The following is a 25,269-nucleotide window of genomic DNA, read 5'->3' on the forward strand; positions in this document are numbered from 1 at the left end:
ATCTACTCACGCATTGCTATTAAAGTCCAGTATTCTCATCTAATTAGAATTTACAACCAGTTGTCTCTGTTTTGCAGACTGTGGAATTAGACCTCTGCATTTAACCCATCCATGCAGTGAAACACCCACAGACATACACGCACACTAGTGAACACACACACTAGGGGGCAGTGAGCACACGTGCCCAGAGCGGTGGGGTGGGCAGCCTGGGGAGCAGTTGGGGGTTAGGCGTCTTGCGCTTCAGTCATGGACTGTCAGGCAAGGGGATCAAACCGGCGACCTTCCGGTCACAGGGCTGGTTCCCTAACCTCCAGCCCACGACTGCCCCCCATGGAGGAAGACACAGAGATTCACGGCTCAGAAACCTCATATGTGTGGACTTCCATGCTATTCTTTCTGTAGTTCTCTGAAACTGGGTTGCTCTAAACCCAACAGCGGATTCAAAAGCTAAATAACTTTGTTTCATGGACTGGGTGTTTCAACACGGACTCCTACTGGCCTAGTTCACTCTGATTTCTGTGGACAACACTGACCACAAGGTCTCCCCAAGCACATTTTAAACAAAGAAAAACACCGACGGTCAAGGAAATGTTGCGCAGACTGTCGAGATTAAAGCAGAGCTGTTCACTTAAGAGCATTAGCCCCACTGTACATGGCACTAAAACATACGGGCTAGAAAAGTCAAGAGTCTGAAAATGTGACCAGATGTGATCAGGAATCAGGACATTTGGGAAGTCGTGGGCTGGAGGTTAGGGAACCGGCCCTGTCGCTGGTTCGGTTCCCAGCACCTTGAGCAAGACTCCTAACCCCCAGCTGCTCCCCGGGCGCTGCGGATTGGGCTGCCCACCGCTCCGGGCAAGTGTGCTCACTGCCCCCTAGTGTGCGTGTGGTGTTTTACTGCCTGGATGAGTTAAATGCAGAGGTGAAATTTCCCCGTTGGGGGACTAATGAGGGTCACTTGATCTACTTTTTACTGTAAAGAAATGAGCATCTGATGGTAAATAATGCAGATTCTCAAGCACTTCTCTCACAGCTGTAGACCACAATACAACTGAATATAGTTCACCCAGCTATAAGGAGCTATAAGAGTTCAATACACAGCAGTGAAGCGTGGAAAGGAAACATAAGAACATGTGTAAGAAGTTCATGGACCACTTGGAGATCTAACGATGGAAAAATGTGACTCAGTGGGCCTCCACTGTGTCTGCGGACACGTCTCTTCAACTCTGCAATTTAATCAGACGAGTTTAGAGCAGCTAAACCCACACGCCACTGAAACGACTGAGGCTGGGGCGAAACGAGCGGAGAGGAACGTCCGGGCACCTCCAGCTTCACCGCTGGACGTGGAGCTTGGTAGTTAAGCGCTTTCCGTGGAAACCACAGCCAATTAAGCTCGAAAGCGCGAACTAGCGGAATTAAATAGGGAAAACGTGGGAAAAGAACTAGGTACAAAATGTGAAGGACTAAAATAACACCAGGGTCACTTTTCCTCACAGTAAGAATTACCCTTCAAAACACCCATAAAACGCACAGGATACCCACTAAATACTTTTTTCGTGCCCTCGCAATACCAGAACAACGTTTTTAGACGCTTCTTTCGAAGCTTTTCGCTGAAAAACCCTTTACCTAGTAACATGACCTCCAGTTTCTTGCGGTCCACTCTGAACCGCTCCTCCGTCCACTCGGGGTCGGCTGGTGCCGGAGCTCCCCCGGAGTCCTCGGAGCCGGGCGGGGGAGAGTCCGCGCTGCGCTCGCTGCTGTTGGAGCCCGGGTCCGAGTGCTGCATATAGCCGCTCAGAGAGTCGTGCTGTGCGGCCATGGCTTCACGGAGCTACCGCTGAGTCACAACACACGCTTTCTCTCTCACTCACACACACACACACACACACACACACGCGCGCGGTGTGTTCAGGCGTAACTCCTACTCGGACACATTCCCGTTAAGTTTCCAAACTGATAGGGGCGAGAAGAAGAAAAGGAACCGAGGCATTGCGGTCCAGTCCGCTCCGCATAGCCTGGCTTTAACGCTGCTCGCGGAATGAAGAGAGAACGGACTGTTTTGTTTTCTCTTTTCCCACCCGTATTCAGAGCAAGCCCCGCCCTCGCTGGTGGATCTGTCTCACAACAATGCGAAGCAGCCGCGCCGACCGCAACGAGCCCCTCCCTTCGCTAGGGATTGGATTGGCGGGCAGCACTACGCTCTGATCTGTGGCCAATCGCAGCGCAGGGAGGGCGGGGCTTGTCCGAATAGAGGTGGTGTAAAAGCACACCGCGTGTAGATCGCGTTGGTAAAACTCCGCCTCCCTCCTGCTTTACTCTCTAATGATCAACAAGGGATTCCAAGAGTTTGGTGGTAGACGCAGAAAGTGTTAAGGTGCAAAACAGGGCTACGTTCATTTAGTCCTAAGCAAGCGAATATGAATGAATATTAAAAAGTCTGTATTTTAAAGGGACGCCCTTTTCAAACGAAGTGATAAACACTGTTACTGCTGTAAACATGATTACTTACATCAATACAGCCGGAGAATAATTTACTCAGGCCACAGTCTGGGCTAAACAAACGAGGAGGACAAGACGCGTGAAACTAAAACTGGCTAAACAAACATGTCGTACCTCAGTTTGGCTTTCTACAGAGCCCTGCTGGGGTAAACAATAATAATGCGTGTCCACAACTTAGTAAAGCATGGGAACGAGATAATTAAATCATGGCCACCACTTAGAAAGGCGCGGGAGGGCGATCCTAATGCATGACCACCACTTGGTAAGGTGTGGGAAATAGATAATAAAGCCTTGGCCACAGCTTCATAAGGCATGATCTCATTCCCACGCCTGACTAAGCCGTGGCCACAACTTAACTATCAAGTTCCCACACCTTACCACACCTCACACCTTATATTTATCATACAGGATGTCACCAGCAGGGGTTCTTTGGCTGAAATTGTTAACAAAATGTTGCGCTAAATAGGACAGAACTCCTGTTTTCTTTCCTTTCCTCTACCACTTTTACATTAGCTTTCCTTTTAACAAAGCTTGTTAACTGACTGAGGACTAAAACACACATTCCTTCAGTTTAGAGTATAAACATTATGTCCTTTATTTGTTATTATTTCCACAAACACTGTGAAAGACTCAACAGAGCACAAAACATGCTTCTGTTTCAGGTGAGCTTGAGCCCAGAGAAGTCGGCGGTGTTTCTCAATGACGTTGACGCATGGCTTCTGCTGTGCCTAGCACACGGATGCTGCGACGAGCGCCGTCTATTGACAGCTCGTCAACGTATTCCCGAGGCCACGCGATGATGTCCATTGGAGAAACACGTTGGTTTCGAACGCAGTGCTGTCTGAGGAACCGATGATCACGGGAACCTAGCTGTGGTTTTCGGCCTGACCGTTCATGCACACAAATCTCTACGTTCCCTGAATCTATTCATGATATTGTGCTTTGAGACTGAAGTTGATGCTGAGGAACGTTGTTGGAATGTTCACTGAATTTTTTGGAAAAGTGGCAAACCTTGACTAAACCCTGGCTTATGAAGGACTGGGCCTTTCTTGGATGCTTCATTTACCATTACATCACCTGTTTTTGAACCTTGCACAATGTTCCAGTTTTAAATGATCCCTGCCCCAACATTCTTGGAATGGGCACAGGCATTACTTTCTGGATAAGCGTGCATTTAAACCGATGAACCTAATAAGGTAAAACGTGAATTATCTTGCCTTACAGGTGAAAGTGGATTTACAAATCACGGCTTTCAGCTTTCCAACTTTTTTGGCACTGATGTTTGTTGTATTTATTTACGTAGCTTGGCTAGCTGTCAGGATTGCTTGACACCACAGGGATTCCCAGTGGTTGTAAACGTATTTGCTTAATGCAAGCTGTGGGCTGTAGAGAGAAAACATTGATGATGAGTGAATAAGAGTGAATTCTAGGCCAGAGGGCCCCTTTAAGGACCATTTTGAGATTTGACAGTGGACAAATGTAACTCAGTAGGCCTTTTTCTGCTGAGCGGCCTGTTGAACATCACCATTAATCTTTCAAACATGCCACATGAATAACTACGTCAGGGGTGGTGCAGTGGGTAGCGGGGTTCGATTCCCCGGCCGGGCGACTGCGGTCCTCTCTGTGTGGAGTTTGCATGTTCTCCCTGTGTCTGCGTGGGTTTCCTCCGGGTTCTCCGGTTTCCTCCCACAGTCCAAAGACATGCAGTCAGGCTGATCGGACGTGCTGTGTGGGGGTGATTGTGTATGCCTGTCTGTCTGCCCTGCGATGGACTGGTGACCTGTCCAGGGTGTATCCTGCCTTCTGCCCGATGACCGCTGGGATAGGCTCCAGCACCCCCACCCCTGAGGGAGAAGGGGCTTAGAGAATGGATGGATGGAATAACTACATCAGTCAATAATAAATAATTAAAGGCCTAATTTTGTAGGTAAAATATCACAATTTGTTTCTCAGTTCAATATGTAAACAACTTGAAGTCCACAGATCCTGTTAGGCGTCTACAAATGGATAAAAGAAGTCTTGAACATTAAGATTAAAGTAATCTAATGTCGCAGGGAAACTGCAGCATAAAGCGCCTCAGTGTAACCAAACCGACGCGCACGGAGGAGAGCGGAGAAACACTGCCACCTGTTGGTGAATCGTGATAGAGACCGTCACGTCAGTAAGAGTTTTTTAAGGGGATGTTTTTTTGTTTTTTTTTTAACAAGTATTAAATACGTACAGGTGGAAAACGAATACCTCAGCGGGGTAAGCAAGAATACAAATATTAAACCATGAAATTTGCATTTATTATGTTGTTAAGTCTGAATTAAAAGCGGGTATTGTTTTCATGTAATTTATATAATATTCATAATAGGATTTGCAGTTTTCAGCATTCTGAAAGGTTTTATGCAATTTTAGGCTCCATTTTCTTTGAAGTCTTTACATTTGATTTAACCTACCGCTGCTGTGGGAAGAAAACCTCATATCTCCAATTTTTGTCATTTTTCAGTTTGTGACATAATTGCGAAGGAGCCGTTGTCCTTTACATTGTGTGTAAATTTCATGATGATAAATTTCATTGGAAAGACGTCTGGTTCCATTGACTTGCATTAAAACTACAGTAAGTTTTTCCTTTCTCCTGTGAAGTTCAAATTTCGGAGACGCAAGGTTTTCTTCCGACAACAGCGCTATGCATATTAATAATTAGCCCAGTCCTAATAAATCCAGTGCCCAGATATTTGAGTGGTAACACCCCAGACTGTTTGAAATAACCCACATAGTCCACGCTGGTTTCACCCCAGATGTCATTGGCCAAAATGGAATCGAATAATAAATAAATAAATAAACAAACAAACAAACGATTTGTTGTAAACACGTTTGAGGGAATGCGACAACAGTGCGAAAGAACACTTGCATTTTTTTTTTTTTTAGTATAAACACGCTCGCTCGAAACTCCCGCTACTTCGATTTGTTTTTTGTCTTCGATCTTCGATGCTTCGATTATTTTGGCGACTTTCGCTCCTCGGAGCCCGCGTCGCGACGCATCGACCAATAGGAACCGCCACCCTGAGTCACGTGCCGTGACGTAGCCATGGGGAAAGCCAAGAGGGCGACCGCAAGAAACATGTAATAACAGACGTAATAATAACATGTAAGTAGCGGCCGTGCCGTCGTTTTCGGGACGCTGGTCATGCGGATGAGTCCGTTTCTGTTTCCCAGCTTGTTTGTCTTTGATTCGCGCGTGAAAGAGCGCAGGAATTCGGCGCGGGTGCGTTTGTTTACATGAACCTGTGTAGGTTAGCATTCTGCTAACAAGATGGAGGCGAGGGTCCGCTGAAGTAACTAAGCCCGCTCGGCACCGGCAGCGCGGCTGACGCTCGGCTTTAAAGCGGCAGACCCCCGAAACGTCTGCCCTCGACGGCTTTCTTACAGCGTCGGTTCCTAGGCTTACGAAGAAGATCAGTGATACCATCGGAATCGCTTCTACGCGTACCGCGGTCTTGTGGTAAACACGGGCACCGGCTGCGGTTCGGTGACGGCGCAGGACGCGGCAGGACAGCGTTACACCTGGGCTTAGATCACTGAAGCACGGCCGCGCAGGACCGGAGCTAATGCAGGGGCGAGAATGTCGTGGCGAAGCGAGGGTTTACACCGTGCTGGTAGCCGAGGACCGCCTGTCAAATCAGGCGTCCTGAAGGAAACGCGGGGCGGTTGCGCAGCGGATGCTGTGGAAGTCAAGGCGAGAAACGAGGGATGGAGTTCGTGCTTGGGGGCTGCCCTGAGGTAGTGTGTGCGCGAAACGGCGTCGATCAGGCAAGCAGACATACAGGAGATCATCATGCAGTGTTCCACCCCATTCCGTGTCAGTGTAACCTCAGTGCTACCTTAAAAGAAGTTCCACCTTAAAAGCAGCTCCGCCTTAAACAAGCAGAAATACAGGAGATCATCATGCAGCGTTCCACCCCATTCAGCGTCAGTGTAACCTCAGTGCTACCTTAAAAGAAGTTCCACCTTAACACTCAGTGCTGCCTAAGTGCAGCTCCGCCTTAAAAGCAGCTCCGCCTTAAACAAGCAGAAATACAGGAGATTATCATGCAGTGTTCCACCCCATTCTGTGTCAGTGTAACCTCAGTGCTACCTTAAAAGAAGTTCCACCTTAAAAGAGACTCAGACACCCTCTGTCATGAACACACTATGTATTCACACCTCACTCTATCATAGTGCGCTGTATCACGAGCTCACCACATAGACCTGTATCTCCTACCTCTAATTAAGGTGCAGTATCTGCTGCTGATGGATGGTATCTCTAATAATTACTGTGCAATATCTACAGTTTCTGTGTGATATCCAGTCATTACCTGCTCAGAAATGTGATATCCACACAGCTGCGTGTGTAAACTGTAAATTTGTAGTTTCTTAATTCTTTTTTTATTTTTTATATTTTCTGCTAACAGACGCCTTGTTTATTGATTTATTTCTATAGTATATCTTATATTTTGCATTTTGTATGATGCACATCTTTGTCTACTTACTGCTCTTTATCTGCTTGCTGTCTTTTCTGCTGTAACAATGCAAATTTCCCCCAGTGGGACAATAAAAGTCTGTCTTATCTTATCTTAAAATCCATCATGTGTGGTGGTAATACAGAGAGACAGGCTGGGAGCAGGTGAGACCCTGAGCTCAGTGTGTGTGTGTGTGTGTGTGTGTGTGTGTGTGTGTGTATGTGTTGTGAGAGAGGGGGCCATAGTGACATCATGTCTGGGAAGCTGCCAACAGCATCCCCATTCATTTTCAATAGGATAAAAATTCCCAGATATTCGGCTGCTATTCGGAATCCGTGCATCCCATCAGAAAGCTGTATACAAGCCTGCATCACACAATCGGGTCGGACAATCTGGACTTGGAACAGTGTCGATATCTCGAATACTGCGGGACTAGTTACGGGACAAAAATCTGGTAGAAAAATAAGAATAAGAAGAAATGTGCCTTTCCTGAAGGAAACACAGGATAGTTGCGCAGCAGATACTATGGAAGTCGATACAAGAAACAAGGGATGATAAAACTACATATGGATGAATGTGGGTGACTGTCAGGCAAAGAAGTAATAGAGTTTGAGTGGTGGCGAAAATGAGTGGGACTCACCAAGGGATGGAAAAACGACAAATAGAAGAGTGCGGGTCAGTATGGATGTGGCTTAGAGCTTGGGGCCTACCCTGAATGAGTGCATGCATTTTGGTGACTGTCGTGCAAAGAAGTGATATATTTTGTAGGCTGGCAGAAATGAATCAGAGTCTATGGGAGAAACGAGGGATGTAATAAAACGACAAACGGATGAGTGCGGGTCAGTATGGTTGCGGCTTAGAGCTTGGGGACCTGGCGAAAATTGAATGGGACTCAATGGGAGGAACGAGGGATCGGATAACATTATAGTTAACGTTATAATAAAATATTATTATATATAATATAATAACAATGTTATGTTAATAAGATAACAATGTTGCTTTGCAATGCGTAACTATAATAAGAAGTTTGAAAATACTTGATGCTGTTTTGCTGACTGACCAAACCGCGTCTCGTCTCTATGTCTGGCGTCCAGTCCTGCAAACTGTGTCTGAATACAGTGAAAAGCCGGTAGAATGATTTAGCGTGTATTATTACATCACAAAGTCCCCGTTCACTATTATTCGTGTCTTGTGTTGTTGAATGACAGGTCTGGTCATTCTAGTAGTTCACTGTTTCATAAAGACCTTCCTTTAGTCCTGGCAGACGGCTGTGACCGCTGTTAAAAACAAATCAGTGACCGTGTCTCAGACCAGCCTCTGATTGTGAGGCGTTACGTAACCTAAGTTAGTAAACTTACTGGAGGCACTTTCTGGGGCAGTTGTTATTAACGTGCTTGGAGATCTACTTCACACCTTTAGTTCGTACTTGCATATAATATGCTGACCACCCCCCCGAAAACGTCTATTCTCATGCATCTGGTCCAGCCGAAAACAAGTGAACTTGATGGAGCAGGTGTGGTTTTTGTCACTTGCTACATTTAAGATGTTTTTATCCAGAGTGACGTACAATTTGATCACTTTACACAGGGGGGCAAATGTTGTCTTGCCCAAGGACTCTTATGGGTGTAGTGTAGAGTATCTGCCCAGGCAGAGGACTGAACCCCCGTCTACAGCATAGGAGGCAGATGTGTTACCCACTACACTAACCAACAGTCTGAAAATGTACCAGGCGCTATATGTCACTATATGTCACTGCCGTTATCAAAGACGGCAAGTAAGCAGGAATTCTGTCTTTTGAGCGGAATCAACTTCAACTAACAGGGAAAACGGGTACATTTTCATGTTCATATTTAAATTTATGCTCTGACGACCTGTTAAATTTGTTTTACAGAATGGCAGAGCCCAGTGAGGGCAGCCAGTCTGGACCTTTGCGACCACCTTTCGCTTTGGGAAGAGGACTCCCAGGACGGTCATTACTGAGCCCTCCACCTCCAGGCAGACTCACATCATTGCGCTCTAGAGACCTAACCCTGGGTGGATACAAAAAGGTCACTCAGTCTTCCTCATAATAGAGCCCAAAATTAGCTTTCTGTACATCAGAAGTGTATCTCACAAAGTAGGATGTGTCAGTTAGCCAGACAACTTGAGCCAAAGGTTAAGGCTGTCTAAAAGGAGGAGAGTTCAGGGATGCTCTTACATTGGCTCCTCGGCTTTTCAGCTTTACTGAGGTCTTCAGCTTTGTGAAATACATCAAGTCAAGTCATTTTAAACATCTCTCTGGTTTAATATGTGTAATTTAATAGCCAGCTCCTGGACACTCAAACACAAGAACGGAGATAATTCAGGCCTCCATGGTTTCTGCTATGGATAGGATAGAATGCATTGATCTTCAGCAGGATGCAAGCATGCATTTGTAGTATACATAGACCAAATGTTCTTTTCCCTCCCACAGAAAACATTTGTGCCAAACGTCCATTCTATTCGCAAAAGCAAAGATGAGTAAGTATGCTGTAGTTAAATTGAAACGATTGTTAACGTCACCTATTTTGTCGAGTTTCATTCCATGCTCAGTCCGTTGATCGCTTTTGTTTGCGGAGGTTGAAGGAGGAGGCCCGCACTGCACCGAAGAAGGACAGAAAAGAGAGAGAAGACAGACAGAGAGAGCGGAAGCGACGAGAAAGACCACAAACTATTCAGTCACACTCAATTTTTGAGCAGGGTCCTGCAGACACCTTCAGGAAAATAGGTAAAACACGGTCGCGTTTTACATGCACTGAAAAAAAAACATGCATTGAATTCATTTGATTCCGATATCTACAGCAGATTCACATCAATAGTGTATATTACGTTGACAGAATTATTACCAGAGCTTAAAAAACAACTCCAGTTGATTTATGTTGTACTCATGATGAACGTAGTTCAGTTGCATTCCATCTGAGATTTTCAGTTCACCGATAAAAAACATGCTTTATTGTAATAAATTTTATCAGTCAAAACAGCAGTAGGAATAATAAAGTGAAGAACATGCCTTGCAGGAAGTTGGGGGAGCACAAATCTGAGCGACTGTGACCCTGCATTCGTTACCAAGTGTATTAAAAAGGAGAAGAATATTCCCGAAGATGACGACAATGAAATTTTAGAAAAGCTTCAGCGAGATGATGTAAGTTCCCATTGTACATTGCTATACTGGAGGCCACGTACGTTTCTTTCATTATTATTATTTTCAAAACAGATAAAGATATTGCAATTTGTTTTCATATTTTCTAAAGCCACCATTTGCTAATTGCTTCTTTTATTGCACTGTAGTTCTTAGATGATCCTGGCCTGAAAAACGACCCCAAGCACAGACCAATAAGACTTCCACTCCATCAATCATGCAACTTTCTGACAGCAGAGACAGGTATCTCATGTACGTTGAAAAGCCTTTAACCGAAACATTTAAAGATTAGGTAATACACTGTAACGGGAGAGTTTCTAGAGAAACTTACAGCACTATAATTATTCCCAGTGGTGGTAAAGGGAACCTATGGGATGCCTGAAGCTTGTAGTGCCTCTACTTACTTCACCACCTACTTCTTACCAATATAATTTCTTGCCTAAAACATTATTTTTAAATAGTTTTGAGGCCTTTTCACTAATCCATTAATGGCGGAGAGATACGTACAGCGTTGTGAGGCGCAATAGTCCCCAAAGACATTTTTTGGATTTTCCGCAATTTTAGCTTTATCAGCATACAGAAATTCAGAGGACCTTATCTCGATTCACGGGTCATTTTGGACCCAAGAAAATTGGCCATATTTGCATTGAAGACCTCATGACCTCTGGTTCCCGTCACCACTCTGAATGATTTACATTGTAGTTTACATCTCAGTGATTGAACTGTGTGTGATCTTAGCGGACTTGTATTAGAGATTAAATCAAATATTCAGATATATAATATAACAGAATGCACCATCTATGTTTTCACAGTAAAGGAAGACACATCCAATTATACTTGTTCAAAGCCACCAAGAACACAACCAAGATTTCCATCACAAGCATGCAGAACCTATGCAAGTGATCAGCCTTCTACCGTTGGCGATCTTTTCCAGCAATTAAGCGTTGCAGACAAGGAAGAGCTCCTATTCATCCAGCTTCCTGATACCATACCTGGCCCCTTGAAAGCTATTAGCTGTGACAAATCATCAAAAAAAGAAGGCAAAGCTGAAGACAAGCACTCATCCCATACTAAAGCACAGGTAGGACATACCTCCAGTTTGATCAAACACAGTGTTCATTACCTCCTGGTGCATTTTGATTGTGAATCTGTCGAAATATCTGTCCTTCAGGATCCTATGGAGAAGGAGACCGTGCCTGTACTCTCTGACCTTTCAGAAGGACTCATTGGAAAACTGCAAGTAAGGAAATCTGGCAAAGTGCAGCTAGTTATGGGGGACATTACGTTGGATGTCTCAGAAGGAGCAGCCTTTTCTTTTCTGCAGGTGAGTCTAAAAGCATTTTATAAATATTAGATCAATATTCGTCGTCATGGAAAATGATCAAGATACCCGCATCGGCTCTGTTGGATGCACCACCAATTTCACTGCAAATGCTTTAGAAGATTTTACTGTAGACATTTGATCTGATGAGTGTACGTATTCTTCTACAGCAACTCGTGTCTGTGCGTCTCACGGAGGGTCTAACTGGAGACATGACAGTCCTGGGCAACGTCACGCACAAGTTGGTGTGCTCGCCGGACTTTGAGGCTCTCCTACAGGGGGTCAAAGCTTCTTCAAACACACACTCACTCTCCAAGTCTTAGCTGTACCAGTTGATAGTTTTCAAAAGGTGACACTGTAAATATTTACATTTCTATATGCTTACTGTTGTTTTACATTGTAATTGAACAAATTATGTTACGTTGTATAGAGAGTACACGCTTTTATGCTTTTTATAGAAAATGTATTTAATGAGGAAGTAAAGATATGATACAAAACAGCGCTCCATCTACGTTTAAGCGTGATAAACAAACAGCTATGTTCCAAGACGAAAAAGCAAAGTAGTCAGCTGCATATCAATACTGGAATAACTGGTAAAATAACTTCATGATGAATGAAAATCTAGTAGTCAGCATAAACTCAGCTGGACCTGCACAACTGATGCAATTGATCTTGACTGTTCAACTGGCCATTAACGGTTTGTCACAGTTGGAGTTGCTTCATGCTATTTACACTCTGTCTAAGCAGCACAGACAGTGGAAACCCCTTCTAAAACACTGGGTTTTATTCAGGACGGAGCTTGCCTTTTTCATAACACATACCTTCCCTCCAAATAACCACTCACTTCTTTGGCTTACTCTCTGTCTCTTTTTCAGTTGCCCTAGCAGTCGATTTCTTTGGCGCCGTTTTCTTTGGCGCCGTTTTCTTTGCCGGCGCTTTGGCTTTCAACACCTTCACCCGGGTCTTCTTTTTACCACCTTTGGTCACCGCCAGCTTCTTCTGTCTCTTCTCTCTCCGTCGAATGAGATCTTCCCTCCCAAGCTCTATCATGTGCTCCTCCCAGGCCTTCATCTCGTTTCTATAACGAATTTTGTCGTCCTCTGCTAGCTGCACATACACCTAAACACAAAAGCGTGATCAGATGGATGTGCTTGTGTACACCGGAATGAAAAGACTGTGGAAATGGGACTTGCTTTTTGCTGTGAAGTGTTGAGACCCTTCCAGTCTTCCAAAAGAGACTTCAGTTTGCCCTGGAAAAAGAAAGAGATTTGAATGTATTATAATTCTGGACACATTCCTGATGAAACATTCCATGAAGATGAAGAATGTATTAACACAATCCTTACTTTTAAGCTGTACATAATACAAAGAAACATGTTTGTGGTACCAAATTTTGGTCAAACGGTTTACTGACCCCTACACCCATTTCTTAAGAAATGTACTTGCCATGTGTGATGTGCCAAGACATATATATTTACCTGCATAGTAGTTCCTCTTGCTTCCTCAAAGTGCTCTGCCATGAAAATATTGAAGGCTGTCCGGGGACGTTTGGGCTTGCCAAGAGTATTTAGTTCCTACAGGTACAACAATGCAAATTTATAAAGAATTTAAATGATGGCTTGGCCACAAAAACGTATCACATGCTCATGCTGTTCCTGGGTTCCCAGTTCTCAGTTTAGAAAACCATTTCCCAGATATACATAGTGTTACTAATGAACAAGCATGCCTCAGTGCCAAAACCAATGATGTAGCTTTGAAAAAGGAAATATTCATTGTAAAAACCTAAGAATTAATAAGAATATTGCCATTATGCTGAATTTCAGCCAATGAAAGAGCATCTATGAAGCCAGGTGGACAAGCTCAGCGAGTGGGGGACACACAGTGTGGTGGTTACGGTTTACAAACTGCAGTAAAATTGGAAATGTAGTAGTTTTGAGTCAGACCAAACAGGTTTGGTAAAAGTGAAAAATATTTTAGTATAACTTGTGGTCCAGTTTTTTTTCCAATATAAGAGCATAGAGTTACATGCACAAGAAGCTGGCATGTATTAGTGTAGTCCCGTGCTATATGGTGTCCACATGTGACCGTATAACAATCCAAAATACAACAGGTAAACATCTACACATTACACCTACAGGAGCCTTTATGACATTCCATTCTAAATACATAGGCATTCATTTGGAGTTGGTTCCCTTTTTGCAGCTTTAACAGCTTCTTCTGGGAAGCTTTCTACAAGATTTTGGAGTGTGTCTGTGGAAATTTTTGCCCATTCATCCAGAAGAGCATCTGTGAGGTCAGACGCTGACGTTGGACGAGAGGGCCTGGATCGTGAGCTCTGTTCTAGTTCATCCCAAAGGTGTTTGATGGGGTTGAAGGCCTACCTCAAACTCTTCCCACAAAATTGGAAGCATACAGTTGTCCAAAATGTCTTAGTACGCCAAAGCATTGAGATTTCCTTTCATTGGAACTAAAGGGCCTAAGCCAACCCCTGAAAAACAAGCCCATAGCATTATCCCTCCTCCACCAAACTTTACAGATGGCGCAATTGTAGTCAAACCAAGAATTATCCATCAGACTCTGAGACAGAAAAGCGTGACTGGTCATTTCACAGAATATGTTTCTACTGCTCCAGAGTCCAGCGGTGACGTGCTTTACACTACTCCATCTGACGCTTGGCATTGCGCTTGGTGATGAGGCGTGATGTAATGCTGATGATCAGCCACAGAAACCCATGCCACGAAGCTCCTGGTGCACAAAGTCAGCAAAGCGTTGACACCTTTTATGCACCTTAGTACTTTACGTGGTCTGACACTTTGTGGCTGAGTTACCGGGGTTCCTAAAATATTCCATTGTTTGGAATATCTTCTAACTGACTTCTTGCAACACTGGCACGCTATTACAGTACCACGCTTGAATTCAGTGAGCTCTGTAGAACGACCCATTCTTTCACAGTTGTTTGTAAAGGCAGACCGCACGGCTAGTTGCTTGATTTTATCCTACTGTGGCAATGGAACTGAATGAAACACCTGAATTCAACAAATAAGAGGTGTGTCCCAATACTTTTATCCATATAGTTTATATATGGACACTCAAACTGGGCATTAGTACCTATTATATGCAAGAAAGAATGTAGTATAATATGTGATCCTGACAGCATAATTGACACTTTTCCACTTACTAATATTTACAGGATATTCTGTCGATTTTATTATTTTCCTAGGTCCATGACTGGAAAACCTGGAATGAACTTTTCAGCTTTACTGAAAAGTAGAAGAGTATTCACACTCACCCTCTTCTTCCTGATTGCTTTTCTTTTTGCCATCTTCTGCCGTCTCTCCTCTGCAATAGCTGCAGTCTGTGCAGGGGTGAGCTGCGCTTGGTATTTCTGCATATCAAGTTTGTACTGCTCCTTAGCTGCTGAGGACGCCTCTTCAAAGGGCTACAAGATAAAGGCAGACAGGAAAACACAGTGTAAATTATAATTCTACTGGCAGTGCTGTTTGTAAACTAATGTTTAAGTGATGTCAACATGCAAATTCTGCACTAAGGTGGCATTTTTAGAAATAATTCAACACAAGAACACCAATGACTAGTTTTTCTGAAGATACATTTTAAATCAAGCGCATTTTTTGAAGAAGTGGCCAAAACACTAGAGCTGGGATTCTCAAGCGTTTACACCTCATGGTTCACCTATTCATCACTAGAAAGCATGAATAATAAAATAATAATAATAAAAATAAGCAGTAAATATTACTGCTTAAAAAGTAATCTGGGGGAATTTTCAACACGGTGATGGCACGTTGGCGCGGTGGGTAGCGCTGTCGCCTCACAGCGAGGAGGGCATGGGTTCGATTCGGCCGGGTGACCGAGATCCTCTCTGTGTGGAGTTTGCATGTTCTCCCCATGTCTGCGTGGGTTTCCTCCAGGTTAGAAAATGGATGGATGGATGGATGGATGGATGGAGGACGTTTAGTTGCCACAATATGCGACATTCATCATTGGGCACCAATCAACACCAAACATCTAAGCTTGCTTCGTGCCAGATATCAGATAGAAAAGTCCCCGCAACACATTTACTACACCAGCTGCTCTGGAGCGGATCACTGAAACCTCAGGGGAGTAGATTTTGTTTTTAGATGCACGGGGCAAAAAACAGATGAAGCTACTTTGTGCGCTGTTTTCTTGCAGGGCTTGAATTAATATTTACAGTTTGAAAACATTTTAGATTCACTTTGGACCACTGGCTCCCCACTCAGTATAGCCCTGAGGATCACCAGCAGTGCATAAGTGGACCCTGGGCCAATGTAAATTATGCAGTGAGGAATGGAAATGTTATTTAAAAAAAAAAAAAAGCCTGACATATTAAAATCTATTTATATTCAGCATTTCACATTCTGCACTGCACACACTCAAACGGAGCAGGACTAACTGCGCTATTTGTACTGAAATATGGAAGCCAGTTGGTGTTCTTTAAGTAGCGACAATATTCATGACATGCTCAGAGACGCAAACAGTGACAGTTATCATAATAAATACAGTCACACTGCCCAGTTTATTTATTTGGAAATACATCATTTAACGTAAGTAAATTGACAGCTTTGCCTTCTGGCTCAGCTCCCTCTTCACCATGACGGACCGGTGTAGGGTCCGCATTACTGCAGACGCTGCACCAATCTGCCTGTCAACGTCTCGCTCCATCCTTCCTTCACCCGTGAACAAAATCCCAAGATATTTAAACTCCTCCACTCGGGGCAAGAATTCACTCCCGACCCGGACAGAGCATTCCACCCTTTCCCGACTGAGGCTTACTTATGTTCTTTAAAACACAATCAGACTTACACGTTTTTGCTCCGGTGTGAGTGTCCTCCACTGCTGCGCTATCTTTCGGACAATGTCCACAACTTTGATATCTGAAGGGGAGATGATGTCACTGCTTAGTGAAGCTGTATTACACACAGCCAAATGTTCAATGCAGACGCACACTACACAACATTGTCCAATACAACGGAAAGCAGCACTACAGCTTACCTGGATTTTCTCTGACCACAACGGGCTGCTGCACTTTCACGTATTGCATGTATGCGCTGAGCGGCCTTTTCGGACGGCCTCCAACTGTGGTGCTGAAGTGTTTTAATGTTGGGGCAATGCAGGAGTACCTAAAAAAAAAGACATCACAGTTTCCATATATTAATTATTCTTTTACCGATTATTTTGGATAGTACTGCATGTCTGCATTGTACATATTGCAACCCCTGCTTCCCATCCCCACCGCTGTAAAGAAAATCTGAATCAGTCAATCTCTATAAAATGAATGATTTCATATTAAAGTGAAATTCCACTGATTTTTCCAATTCTGTTGTGCTGATGTAAACAAAGTCATTCCGAACGGTTTGATGCAACAGTCATCACAGTGATGGTGATAGTTAGTCAAGTGATACTTTATTAATCCCACAAACGGGGAAATTCCACCTCCGCATTTAACCCATCCGTGAAGCATACACACTAGGGGGCAGTGAGCACACTTGACCAGAGCGGTGGGCAGCCCTATCCACGGCGCCCGGGGAGCAGTTGGGGGTTAGGTGTCTTGCTCAAGGACACCTCAGTCATGGACTGTCAGCTCTGGGTATCAAACCAGCAACCTTCCGGTCACAGGGCCAGTTCCCTAACCTCCAGCCCACGACTGTAACCAGGGGTCACCTTGTCTACAACACAAACACAGTCATTTTATTTACTATCCAAAACCAGCACTGAACCTACACCTGCCTTCTAAGTTTTTATAGGTGATGCCAATAACGGTAAATTAGTGGCAATTCGGAATAAATACGTTTTCTTTGGGGATTGCTACCTCACAACTCCCGGCATACACCCGTCCACCATGAATGCATATAAATAGATGGAATATCAATACGTTTCAGGCCTAAGTTTGATCAGAAAACAGTTTAATAATAAAAAATGTAATAACAATTTTCGTGGGGGCGTGGTTTAGAGGTGGACGTCTAGTTCCTATCAGCACCACTGTTAACTATTTACACTGCAAGTCTCGCACCAAACCAAACCACTGTGAATGAAGGGTTTACATTTTAATCATTTATTTATATGAACATTTCTGAAAAATTGGTGGCGTTCCCCTTTAAAAAACAATCTGAGTGGCTTTGTTTACATCTCCACGCTCGTTTTATGCACTTAGACGCGTCTGTCCGAACCAAAAGCTCCCTTAGCAGCACGGGGCTGTCAGCAAAGCAACATTTTGCCACCATGTGAACAGGTCTAAGCCTCAGGAGATCATGCACAAGTCCCTAAAGTTCCTCTGGAAGGCTTGAAGTGCGGCGCCTGTGCTCCAACCTACCTTACAGCAGCTGCAGCGGACCACTGACCCAAAGTCCTGACCACAACAGCGCTGACCGACAGCAAACTCAGCGGAGCCATTATACTCAAGCAGTATCAAACGGGACAGCTGTAAAAAAAAAAACAACAGTTCGGGAAAAAGTCGTGGGCAGAAAAAAAAACCGAGTTATTTTAAATTTTCCTGAATTTGTATTTCTCTCTACATGAGGCCGCCCGTCCTGTGCACCAGCACGAAAGGCGCCTTCGCATCGCAGTGCATTGTGGGATAAGCCCCGAAACGCTCGGCGGTACCGTGTGCGTCTACAGAGATCAATAATATAAAATAAAATAATATAACTAAAATAAAAACGCTAAAAAAACACATTAGCACACATGCAATGCTTACAAATATTAAACAAATAAATACATAAATAAATAAAATACTTTAATCGATACTAACATGTGAATTAAATTAGGGGGAAAATCAACTTTATTTCTCTTACGGAATAACTGCACACAAAGGCAGCATAATATACAAACATAAAATGAAGCAAAATAAAATAAAATAAATAATAATAAAAATGCGATGTCACAGCTAAAATTTCGTAAGAGAGAGAAAAAATGATCGAATATGATTAAATAAAATGGCATGGCAAATACACGTTTGACTAATCAGTACAGTTTTGGAATAGTGAGAAAAATCATTTTAAAGCGGTGGAAAGTATCTAAAAAAAAAATAAAAATATATATATATATATATATATATATATATATATATATATATATATATATATATATATATAGTTTATTCAAGTTAAATAGGGGTTAGCTGCAGCGTGCACACATAAATGAGATCTTAGATTGTGGGGCCAAAAAAAGAACGAAAAAAAAATGTAGTGCTAAACACACAAACAACATGCGCGCAAATGTACGGTGCAACGCAAATAAATAATAATAATAATAATAATAATAATAATAATAATACAGTGTCACCGTGCAAAGAAAAAAAAGCTAAATAACAATACGAGAAAGTGGACTTTTATTTTGGCGCCCTGAAACCCACTGTGCCGTTCCCGTTAGCCGCATTAGCTTCTCTCAGGGAAACAGAAAGTGCTGTTAGCGCTCACGGAGCAATAAAACCGGACTGTCCGCTTCGATCCGCATCCACACCGATACACACGCACTGGTGTTATGGCGTTAAAAAGAATACAGAAGGTAAGATACGTTATTGTTGTTAAGAGGCAGGGGAGGCTCTTCGGCCACCAGCGCCGATAAATTAGTTAAACGCCGTCGTTAGCGAGCTACGGTTAGCCGGCCAGCCGAGTCTCTCCAGCTCGGCGCTGGGCGCTCGGCTCTCTCGGCTCCGCTGAGGCGCTTCTGTGGAAAGAAACGTCGATTTTAAAGAGCCACGTTTGTGCTCCTGTTGATCAGCTGTGCCGTCTGTGGGAGGTGGGTCCGCGGGTTCGGGGGCGGCTGCTGGTTTAACTGGTCGAGCTGGAGACTTTCGGGGTTGCTTGCTGCTGTTTGGGGTTTTAGGCGTGAGCAGCTGGACACAATACGGTTCACTCGTCCCACATCTCTCAGTACTAGAAAGATCGTTTGATAACGGCGGTTAACGGAATGACGGTGTAGATACGGGATGATATCGCGGTGACCCGGTCGGTTATTGTTGTAACGTACGTTAACCTAACCCAGCTTAGCTTAGCTAACAGCTAACCAGCCTATCCCAGCGGCTGCGGTCGCGTCGTTTAGCGGTTAAACCAGTTCTTTCGGGGAATATTTTATGTGTGCTTTTCTCACCAGGGGTGGTTTAGTCGTGTCATGAGTATGTTGTGTTACCAGCTGTGCTCTGGTTAGTTGTTTTTATGTTTGCCAGCGGTCTTAATTCGCTGCTGGCTTTGGTTAGCTCGGTCCAGATAGCCAGCTAAAGGTTAGCCTCGCTGGGTTTCTTCCAACTACGTTATTTTGGTGGGTACGACGGCATTAAACTGGCTTATCTATACGTGAAAGTGTGTGCGCACGTATAGTACACCAGCTCAGTGTGACACAGATGCGTATTTGCCACAAGTGTGTTCCTTACGCGTCGGTTGATTTCGAGAAGGCCCGTCCCGAACAAAGACTTGAATGAGCTAAGCTAGCGGCGCTTCGCCTCCGCTTCAGAACAACAGTGAACGGTGCAGCTAGAAACGGGCCGCGTTTTGTGTGCGAGTAGATTCGCATCGACCCACTTTTGTTTTCTTTGTTCAAGCCGGGGATGTGTTGTGTGACAGTTCAGGTGTTTTATCTGGGCAAAAGTGGTCGTCCGGCTCAGCAGAACCTCCGGACAAAAACAAGTTGCGAAGCTCAGGCGTTGCGTAACGTTTCCTAAATTTCCCGTGACGTCTGTTGTGATACGACGTCAAAAGTTGAGAAACTACCCCCGTGCCCTCGAGACGGGGGCAGCTGCAGTGCCTTCAGGATCACGATACTGGGATTGTTGATACCATTTGCCCCTTTCTCCTTACAGTTAGGCGTATCTGCGCTCCTGTGAAGTGTAGTAATTAGGGGGGCTCTTATATGGAAACAATACTTGGATTATTTTTCCATATATTAGCCATATAATGTATGATATATTTTTATTTATTTTATTTTTTCATAAAGTTATGTTATGTTAAAACATTTGAAAATAATAATTAGCCCCTAATGTTTAGGTAATGCTGGGCTGCTGCTTTAAAATGACTTATTTATTTTAATGCATTAGTAACCGTCCTGAAATGAATATTATCCAGGCAGTATTTGTTTCATTATAATGCGTCAGTATCGGCACATATATGCAAGAGAAATATTGGCATCGGCCCACAATTCCCGTATCAGTGAAACCCTAATTAGAAGTGTTCAAGTATGTCCTTTACTTCTAATAGGACAGAATATAGATTCAGCTGAACGTATCTTCTTTACACAAAACCTCCCGGTTAAAAATGGCCAAGCATTACTTTGGCCAAAATAACTTGTGCTTGATGATGTCAGAGCCTTAATTCATCACACCTCACCCCGTAACACTTCCTGGGAACAGCAAAGGTTAGTCAGGATGCCTGTAGCACTAAATGTAGTTTGTCCGAAGGCCCTTGTAAGTGATGTGCATTGAGTGTTGTAAAAGCCAGTGTTATATTCATGAATATAAGATATGAATATAAAATATGTAACCGTTCATCCTTAGGTGGCATATTTTAGGAACCTGTGGGTTTAAAAAGAGTGTTTGAGTGTTGTGAGATTAACTGGCTGTGAGATTGGATTGTGAACAATACATTGTGCATATCTTTATATATGTTTAATTGTTTTTTTGTTTTTTTTAACCCTCTTTAGGAGCTTCAAGACTTGCAAAGGGACCCTCCCGCGCAGTGCTCAGCTGGACCAGTTGGCGATGACTGTAGGTTTATTGAGATTGGTTAAGACGTGTCACTGCTTGGCTGTGAGAATACAGGAAGTTTCACACTCTGTTCTTTTCTCCTTTTGATTCGTAGTGTTTCACTGGCAGGCAACAATAATGGGACCTGTAAGTGTTTTGACCTCCTAAACATCATTTTTGGTCTTGTTTTGCTTCGATTTATTACATGAAGTGTTGGTGGTCTCCTCTTTATGATCTTTGGATTCTTTCCCAGTGGTGTCTACTATAAATGGACATTAATACAGGTTAATTATTAATGTCATGGGGTTGTCTGGTACAGTAACAGTATATATTAACAGCATAATACAGATGGGGCAGTCATGGGTTTGTGGGGCAGTCGTGGGCTGGAGGTCAGGGAACTGGCCCTGTGACCGGAAGGTCGCCGGTTCGATCCCCAGAGCCGACAGCACATGACTGAGGTGTCCTTGAGCAAGACACCTAACCCCCAACTGCTCCCCGGGCACCATGGATAGGGCTGCCCACCGCTCTGTCCCCTAGTGCCCCCTAGTGTGTATGTGTATTCACTAGTGTGTATGTCCTTATCACCTATTTGACTTATTCGGTTTATATTCACAGGGCCATTCATCAACATTAGTTAATGTGCCAGATTTGCCAGTTTGGCCAATATTCAACTATAAGAAGTATAGCATCAGTATAAGAGTGCTGGAATCATGTTCCTGTCTTTTTCCTCCTCTTTCTCACAGAGTGATAGTCCATACCAAGGAGGAGTGTTCTTTCTTACTATTCACTTTCCCACAGACTATCCCTTCAAGCCACCAAAGGTAACTTGTACAAGAATTAAAGGCCTTTGCACTTTCTTTTTCCATTCAAGGCTTCAAGTACAACAATTTTTGTCTTTTAACAGGTAGCATTTACAACAAAAATTTATCATCCCAACATAAACAGTAATGGAAGTATTTGCTTGGACATCTTGAGGTCACAGTGGTCCCCAGCACTAACAGTTTCAAAAGGTACAGATATTCCATCATTATTACTGTTTTTAACAGTACTTGGTATTTTCATGAGCTGTTTATACTGATTTTGGTTTTCTTTCGCAGTTCTATTGTCCATATGCTCATTGCTCTGTGACCCAAACCCTGACGATCCCCTAGTGCCAGACATAGCAAACATCTACAAGTCAGACAAAGAAAAGTAAGTACATGAATCGTGGAATTATTGACGATGTTATGAACGTCAGCCTTTTGAGTGTTTTGCATTTGTCTGATGTGTAGAAATGATCTGATCTTGTAATGCTCTTATCGTGATTTGCATTTTGAGGAGACGGTACGTTTTTATTGTGAGACTGTAAATTTGTGGCTGTTCTTATTTTTTTTCTTTGTAGATACAACAGACTAGCAAGAGAATGGACCCAAAAGTATGCAATGTGAAGACTTAATGGACATTTTTTAAGTCACAAATCACTGTAAATTCTAGTATCTAAAAGTACTTAGGTTATATTATTAAACACATTCTACTATTAACATTTACCATCTGCAATGACCAATAATAATAGCTGAACTAGTATTTTGAAGGGGGGCTGTGCTTTGCACAAAATGACGTGACGTGGTTATTAATCTGGTGGATTTGGTCATCCCCCTAAAACGGTGTTGGGCACTTTGTGTTTTCTTGTTATATAAATCCTATTTAAGATTGGCATGGAATTATGCAGCTGCAGTGACCCCAGAAGAGGGAAATTGAGTAACTGAAAACAGTTTTATTGTATCTCTTTCGATTGATTTTGTTTTCTTTAGATATTTTTATCGTATAGTTAAAAACAACTATACATGATCTATTTTTTTCCTTTCTTTTTTTTATTTTTCATTAAAATTTGTTGAAAAAGCGGGCGTCTGTGTTCACTTTTTAAACCTTTCACTTTGGTGTTCATTACTCATTACCCTCGTACATGTCGCTGCTGTCGGAAGAAAACCTCGTATCTCCTTTTTTTTTTTTTTTTTTTTGACATTTTTCAGTTTTTGACGTAGTTTGAAAATACATGTTCCCCTTTACATTCTGTGTAAATTTCATGATGAGTGGACTAAAGGAAATGGCCTAAAATGGCTTGGAAAAAAATCTGGTTCCATTGACTTCCATTAAAAGTGAGGTAGGTTTTTTCCTTCTCCTGTAAAGTCACCATTTCGGAGATACGAGGTTTTCTTCCGACAACAGCGAATTATGCTGATCGGATACATATCCGATTGGGTTCATTAAATCGAGTAAATCAAGGTTTTTCTTAGTATTGGCAGCATGTAAACTGCTGTGTCTCCACTAGATGGTGCATGTTGTCGGAGTAATCCACAAGATCCCACCACTGGCTTTTATCTACACCCGCTGTTCATCTGTATGTTCTAGCTGTCTTATGATGAATTCACAACCAGTTCATTCACACACATTCATTTATTTACAGTTTCCATCACTTTTTAACCTTCCAAGACTCAAGTGCTGGTTTTGTTAACGGATTTCTATTTTTTGCATTTTAAGTTGTTTTTTTTTTTTTTTTTTTTTTTAAGAAAGCATGACTGTATGCAGTATTATGTTTTTATGTTGCGTCTCTGGCTTTTAAAGATTACAAAATCTTTCCATTGTGATTTTAACAAAGTTTAATATTATCTGTAACAATACATTTTATGCATAAGCAGTAAATTAAAGTTTTACATTAGTATACATTTATGGACAAAACAGAATGGAGCCTGAACCAACACAGCTTCATGTATATTCTGCCCCAAAACACCTGATCCAGTTCATAAAGGACTTGAAAGTGACCTGATGAGCTGAGTCAGGTGTGGTGTTGTGTGGGGTAGTTGCCAGTGTGTGGGGCAGGGACGCTGGACCCGTGGATTATAATGGAATAAAAGGGGCCGTTGTGTTAATGATGCTAAAAACGTGTAAAAGTCGAGGCCCATATTTGGGTTTTTTGGACACAATTGCCTCAAAAGGTTTTACAGGTCTAATGGTGTCTTACAAAATTGCTCTATTTGCCCCAAAGCCTTTTTCCCCTTTTGTCTCCACAAAGGAGACAGTTTAGGGACTCTTGGGACATGTAGTTTTTGTGACACTGTCATAAGTAGGCGTAAACAGTGGGCTTTAAACTGCTGTAATCGCTGAGTGTCTTGGGCCCACAGGGTTGCGTACATAGCCCTTCCAGTGGATTTACAGACACAGTTCATACATAACAGCTTATATGAGGGGTAATTTAATACCTATGCTTATGTGACTGAGCACATGCCTGAAAACGTCTCATTTCCTTCCAAAGGAAGTCACATAACATTTTGTTATTTCCCACTTTGGACTGTTTGTAAACGAGATAATAACATGTAATCATCATTAAATGATAAGAGGATTTTCCATTTGGGCTGGTTTCAGTCTTGTGCCAGTTTTCTTGCTACCCAGAAGGATCTACAGGGCTTCTGGACCGTTCCCTGACACTCGGGTGTTCCCTGAAACGTAATTCTGAATACTTCAGTCGTAATGTCACAATTATTACATGATTAGTTATCTTCTTCTTCTTTCGACTGGGCCCTTTAGGGGTCACCACAGGGGATCATCTGCCTCCATCTTGCCCTATCCACTGCCTCCTCTACTTTCACACCAACCATCTCCATGTCCACCTTCACTACATCCATAAACCTTCTCTGAGGTCTACCTCTTCTCCTTCTACCCGGCAGCTCCATCTCCAACATTCTTTGACCAATATATCCACTATTCCTCCTCAACACATGTCCAAACCATCTCAACCTGGCCTCTCTGGCATTATCTCCAAACTGCTCCACCTTCACCGTCCCTCTGATCTGCTCATTTTTAATCTTGTCCATCCTTGTCACTCCCAAATTATATAACTAATTAGTTATATGATTGCAATTATTTTTTCATTATTTTCATTATTTTCGCAATTATCAATCATGTTGAACTGGTCCAAGCATATTGTTAGTCTGATGCGTTTGTCAGTAGTTTGGGCTTTAGTTGAATGTAAATCTCATTTTTCTGGTAACATCTGTGGGCTATTACCCGTTTAAGGGGGAGATTAAGGTAGAGCATGAGACTCTTAATCTCAGGGTTGTGGATT

General features: G+C 43.0%; 4 protein-coding genes across 8 annotated transcripts in view; 2 read left to right on the plus strand and 2 right to left on the minus strand.

Annotated features, from left to right (window-relative positions):
• Positions 1–2,026, minus strand: part of bicc1b (BicC family RNA binding protein 1b) — a 94,151-nt gene extending 92,125 nt beyond the window's left edge. Inside the window, exon 1 of the mRNA XM_017714530.2 lies at positions 1,627–2,026. Within this exon, the coding sequence (XP_017570019.1) occupies positions 1,627–1,819 (193 nt within the window). The 5' untranslated portion in view covers positions 1,820–2,026. The remainder of the gene's footprint in view (positions 1–1,626) is intronic.
• A 3,507-nt stretch (positions 2,027–5,533) lies between these two features.
• Positions 5,534–15,875, plus strand: zgc:171971 (uncharacterized protein LOC569690 homolog). Of its 4 annotated transcripts, none has more exons than XM_017714533.2 (10): positions 5,534–5,632; positions 8,875–9,031; positions 9,436–9,482; positions 9,581–9,729; positions 10,019–10,143; positions 10,290–10,392; positions 10,953–11,221; positions 11,312–11,464; positions 11,632–11,810; positions 14,682–15,875. In XM_017714533.2, the coding sequence occupies exons 2-9, from the start codon at positions 8,876–8,878 to the stop codon at positions 11,782–11,784; spliced, it is 1,155 nt and encodes a 384-aa protein (XP_017570022.1). In that variant the 5' UTR covers positions 5,534–5,632; position 8,875; the 3' UTR covers positions 11,785–11,810; positions 14,682–15,875. The 4 variants fall into 4 exon arrangements, with proteins under 4 accessions (XP_017570022.1, XP_017570021.1, XP_017570020.1 ...); XM_017714532.2 differs by lacking the exon at positions 14,682–15,875 and adding an exon at positions 12,337–12,473; XM_017714531.2 differs by lacking the exon at positions 14,682–15,875 and having other exon boundaries at positions 11,632–11,963.
• tfam (transcription factor A, mitochondrial) lies at positions 12,228–18,066 on the minus strand. Its single transcript, XM_017714535.2, has 7 exons — positions 17,808–18,066; positions 16,490–16,617; positions 16,301–16,371; positions 14,751–14,900; positions 12,940–13,035; positions 12,655–12,711; positions 12,228–12,580 (listed from the first exon to the last, which is right to left on the minus strand). The coding sequence occupies exons 1-7, from the start codon at positions 17,885–17,887 to the stop codon at positions 12,302–12,304; spliced, it is 861 nt and encodes a 286-aa protein (XP_017570024.1). The 5' UTR covers positions 17,888–18,066; the 3' UTR covers positions 12,228–12,301.
• A 776-nt stretch (positions 18,067–18,842) lies between these two features.
• Positions 18,843–23,049, plus strand: ube2d1b (ubiquitin-conjugating enzyme E2D 1b). Of its 2 annotated transcripts, none has more exons than XM_017714538.2 (7): positions 18,843–19,000; positions 21,128–21,191; positions 21,286–21,317; positions 21,914–21,991; positions 22,075–22,180; positions 22,268–22,361; positions 22,552–23,049. In XM_017714538.2, exons 1-7 carry the CDS (start codon positions 18,977–18,979, stop codon positions 22,595–22,597), a joined length of 444 nt encoding a protein of 147 aa, XP_017570027.1. In that variant the 5' UTR covers positions 18,843–18,976; the 3' UTR covers positions 22,598–23,049. The 2 variants fall into 2 exon arrangements, with proteins under 2 accessions (XP_017570027.1, XP_037400054.1); XM_037544157.1 differs by lacking the exon at positions 18,843–19,000 and adding an exon at positions 20,642–20,842.
• Positions 23,050–25,269: the final 2,220 nt, after the last annotated feature.

This window comes from Pygocentrus nattereri, chromosome 13 (assembly GCF_015220715.1).
Source record: "Pygocentrus nattereri isolate fPygNat1 chromosome 13, fPygNat1.pri, whole genome shotgun sequence".
NCBI classification, from domain to species: domain Eukaryota; kingdom Metazoa; phylum Chordata; class Actinopteri; order Characiformes; family Serrasalmidae; genus Pygocentrus; species Pygocentrus nattereri.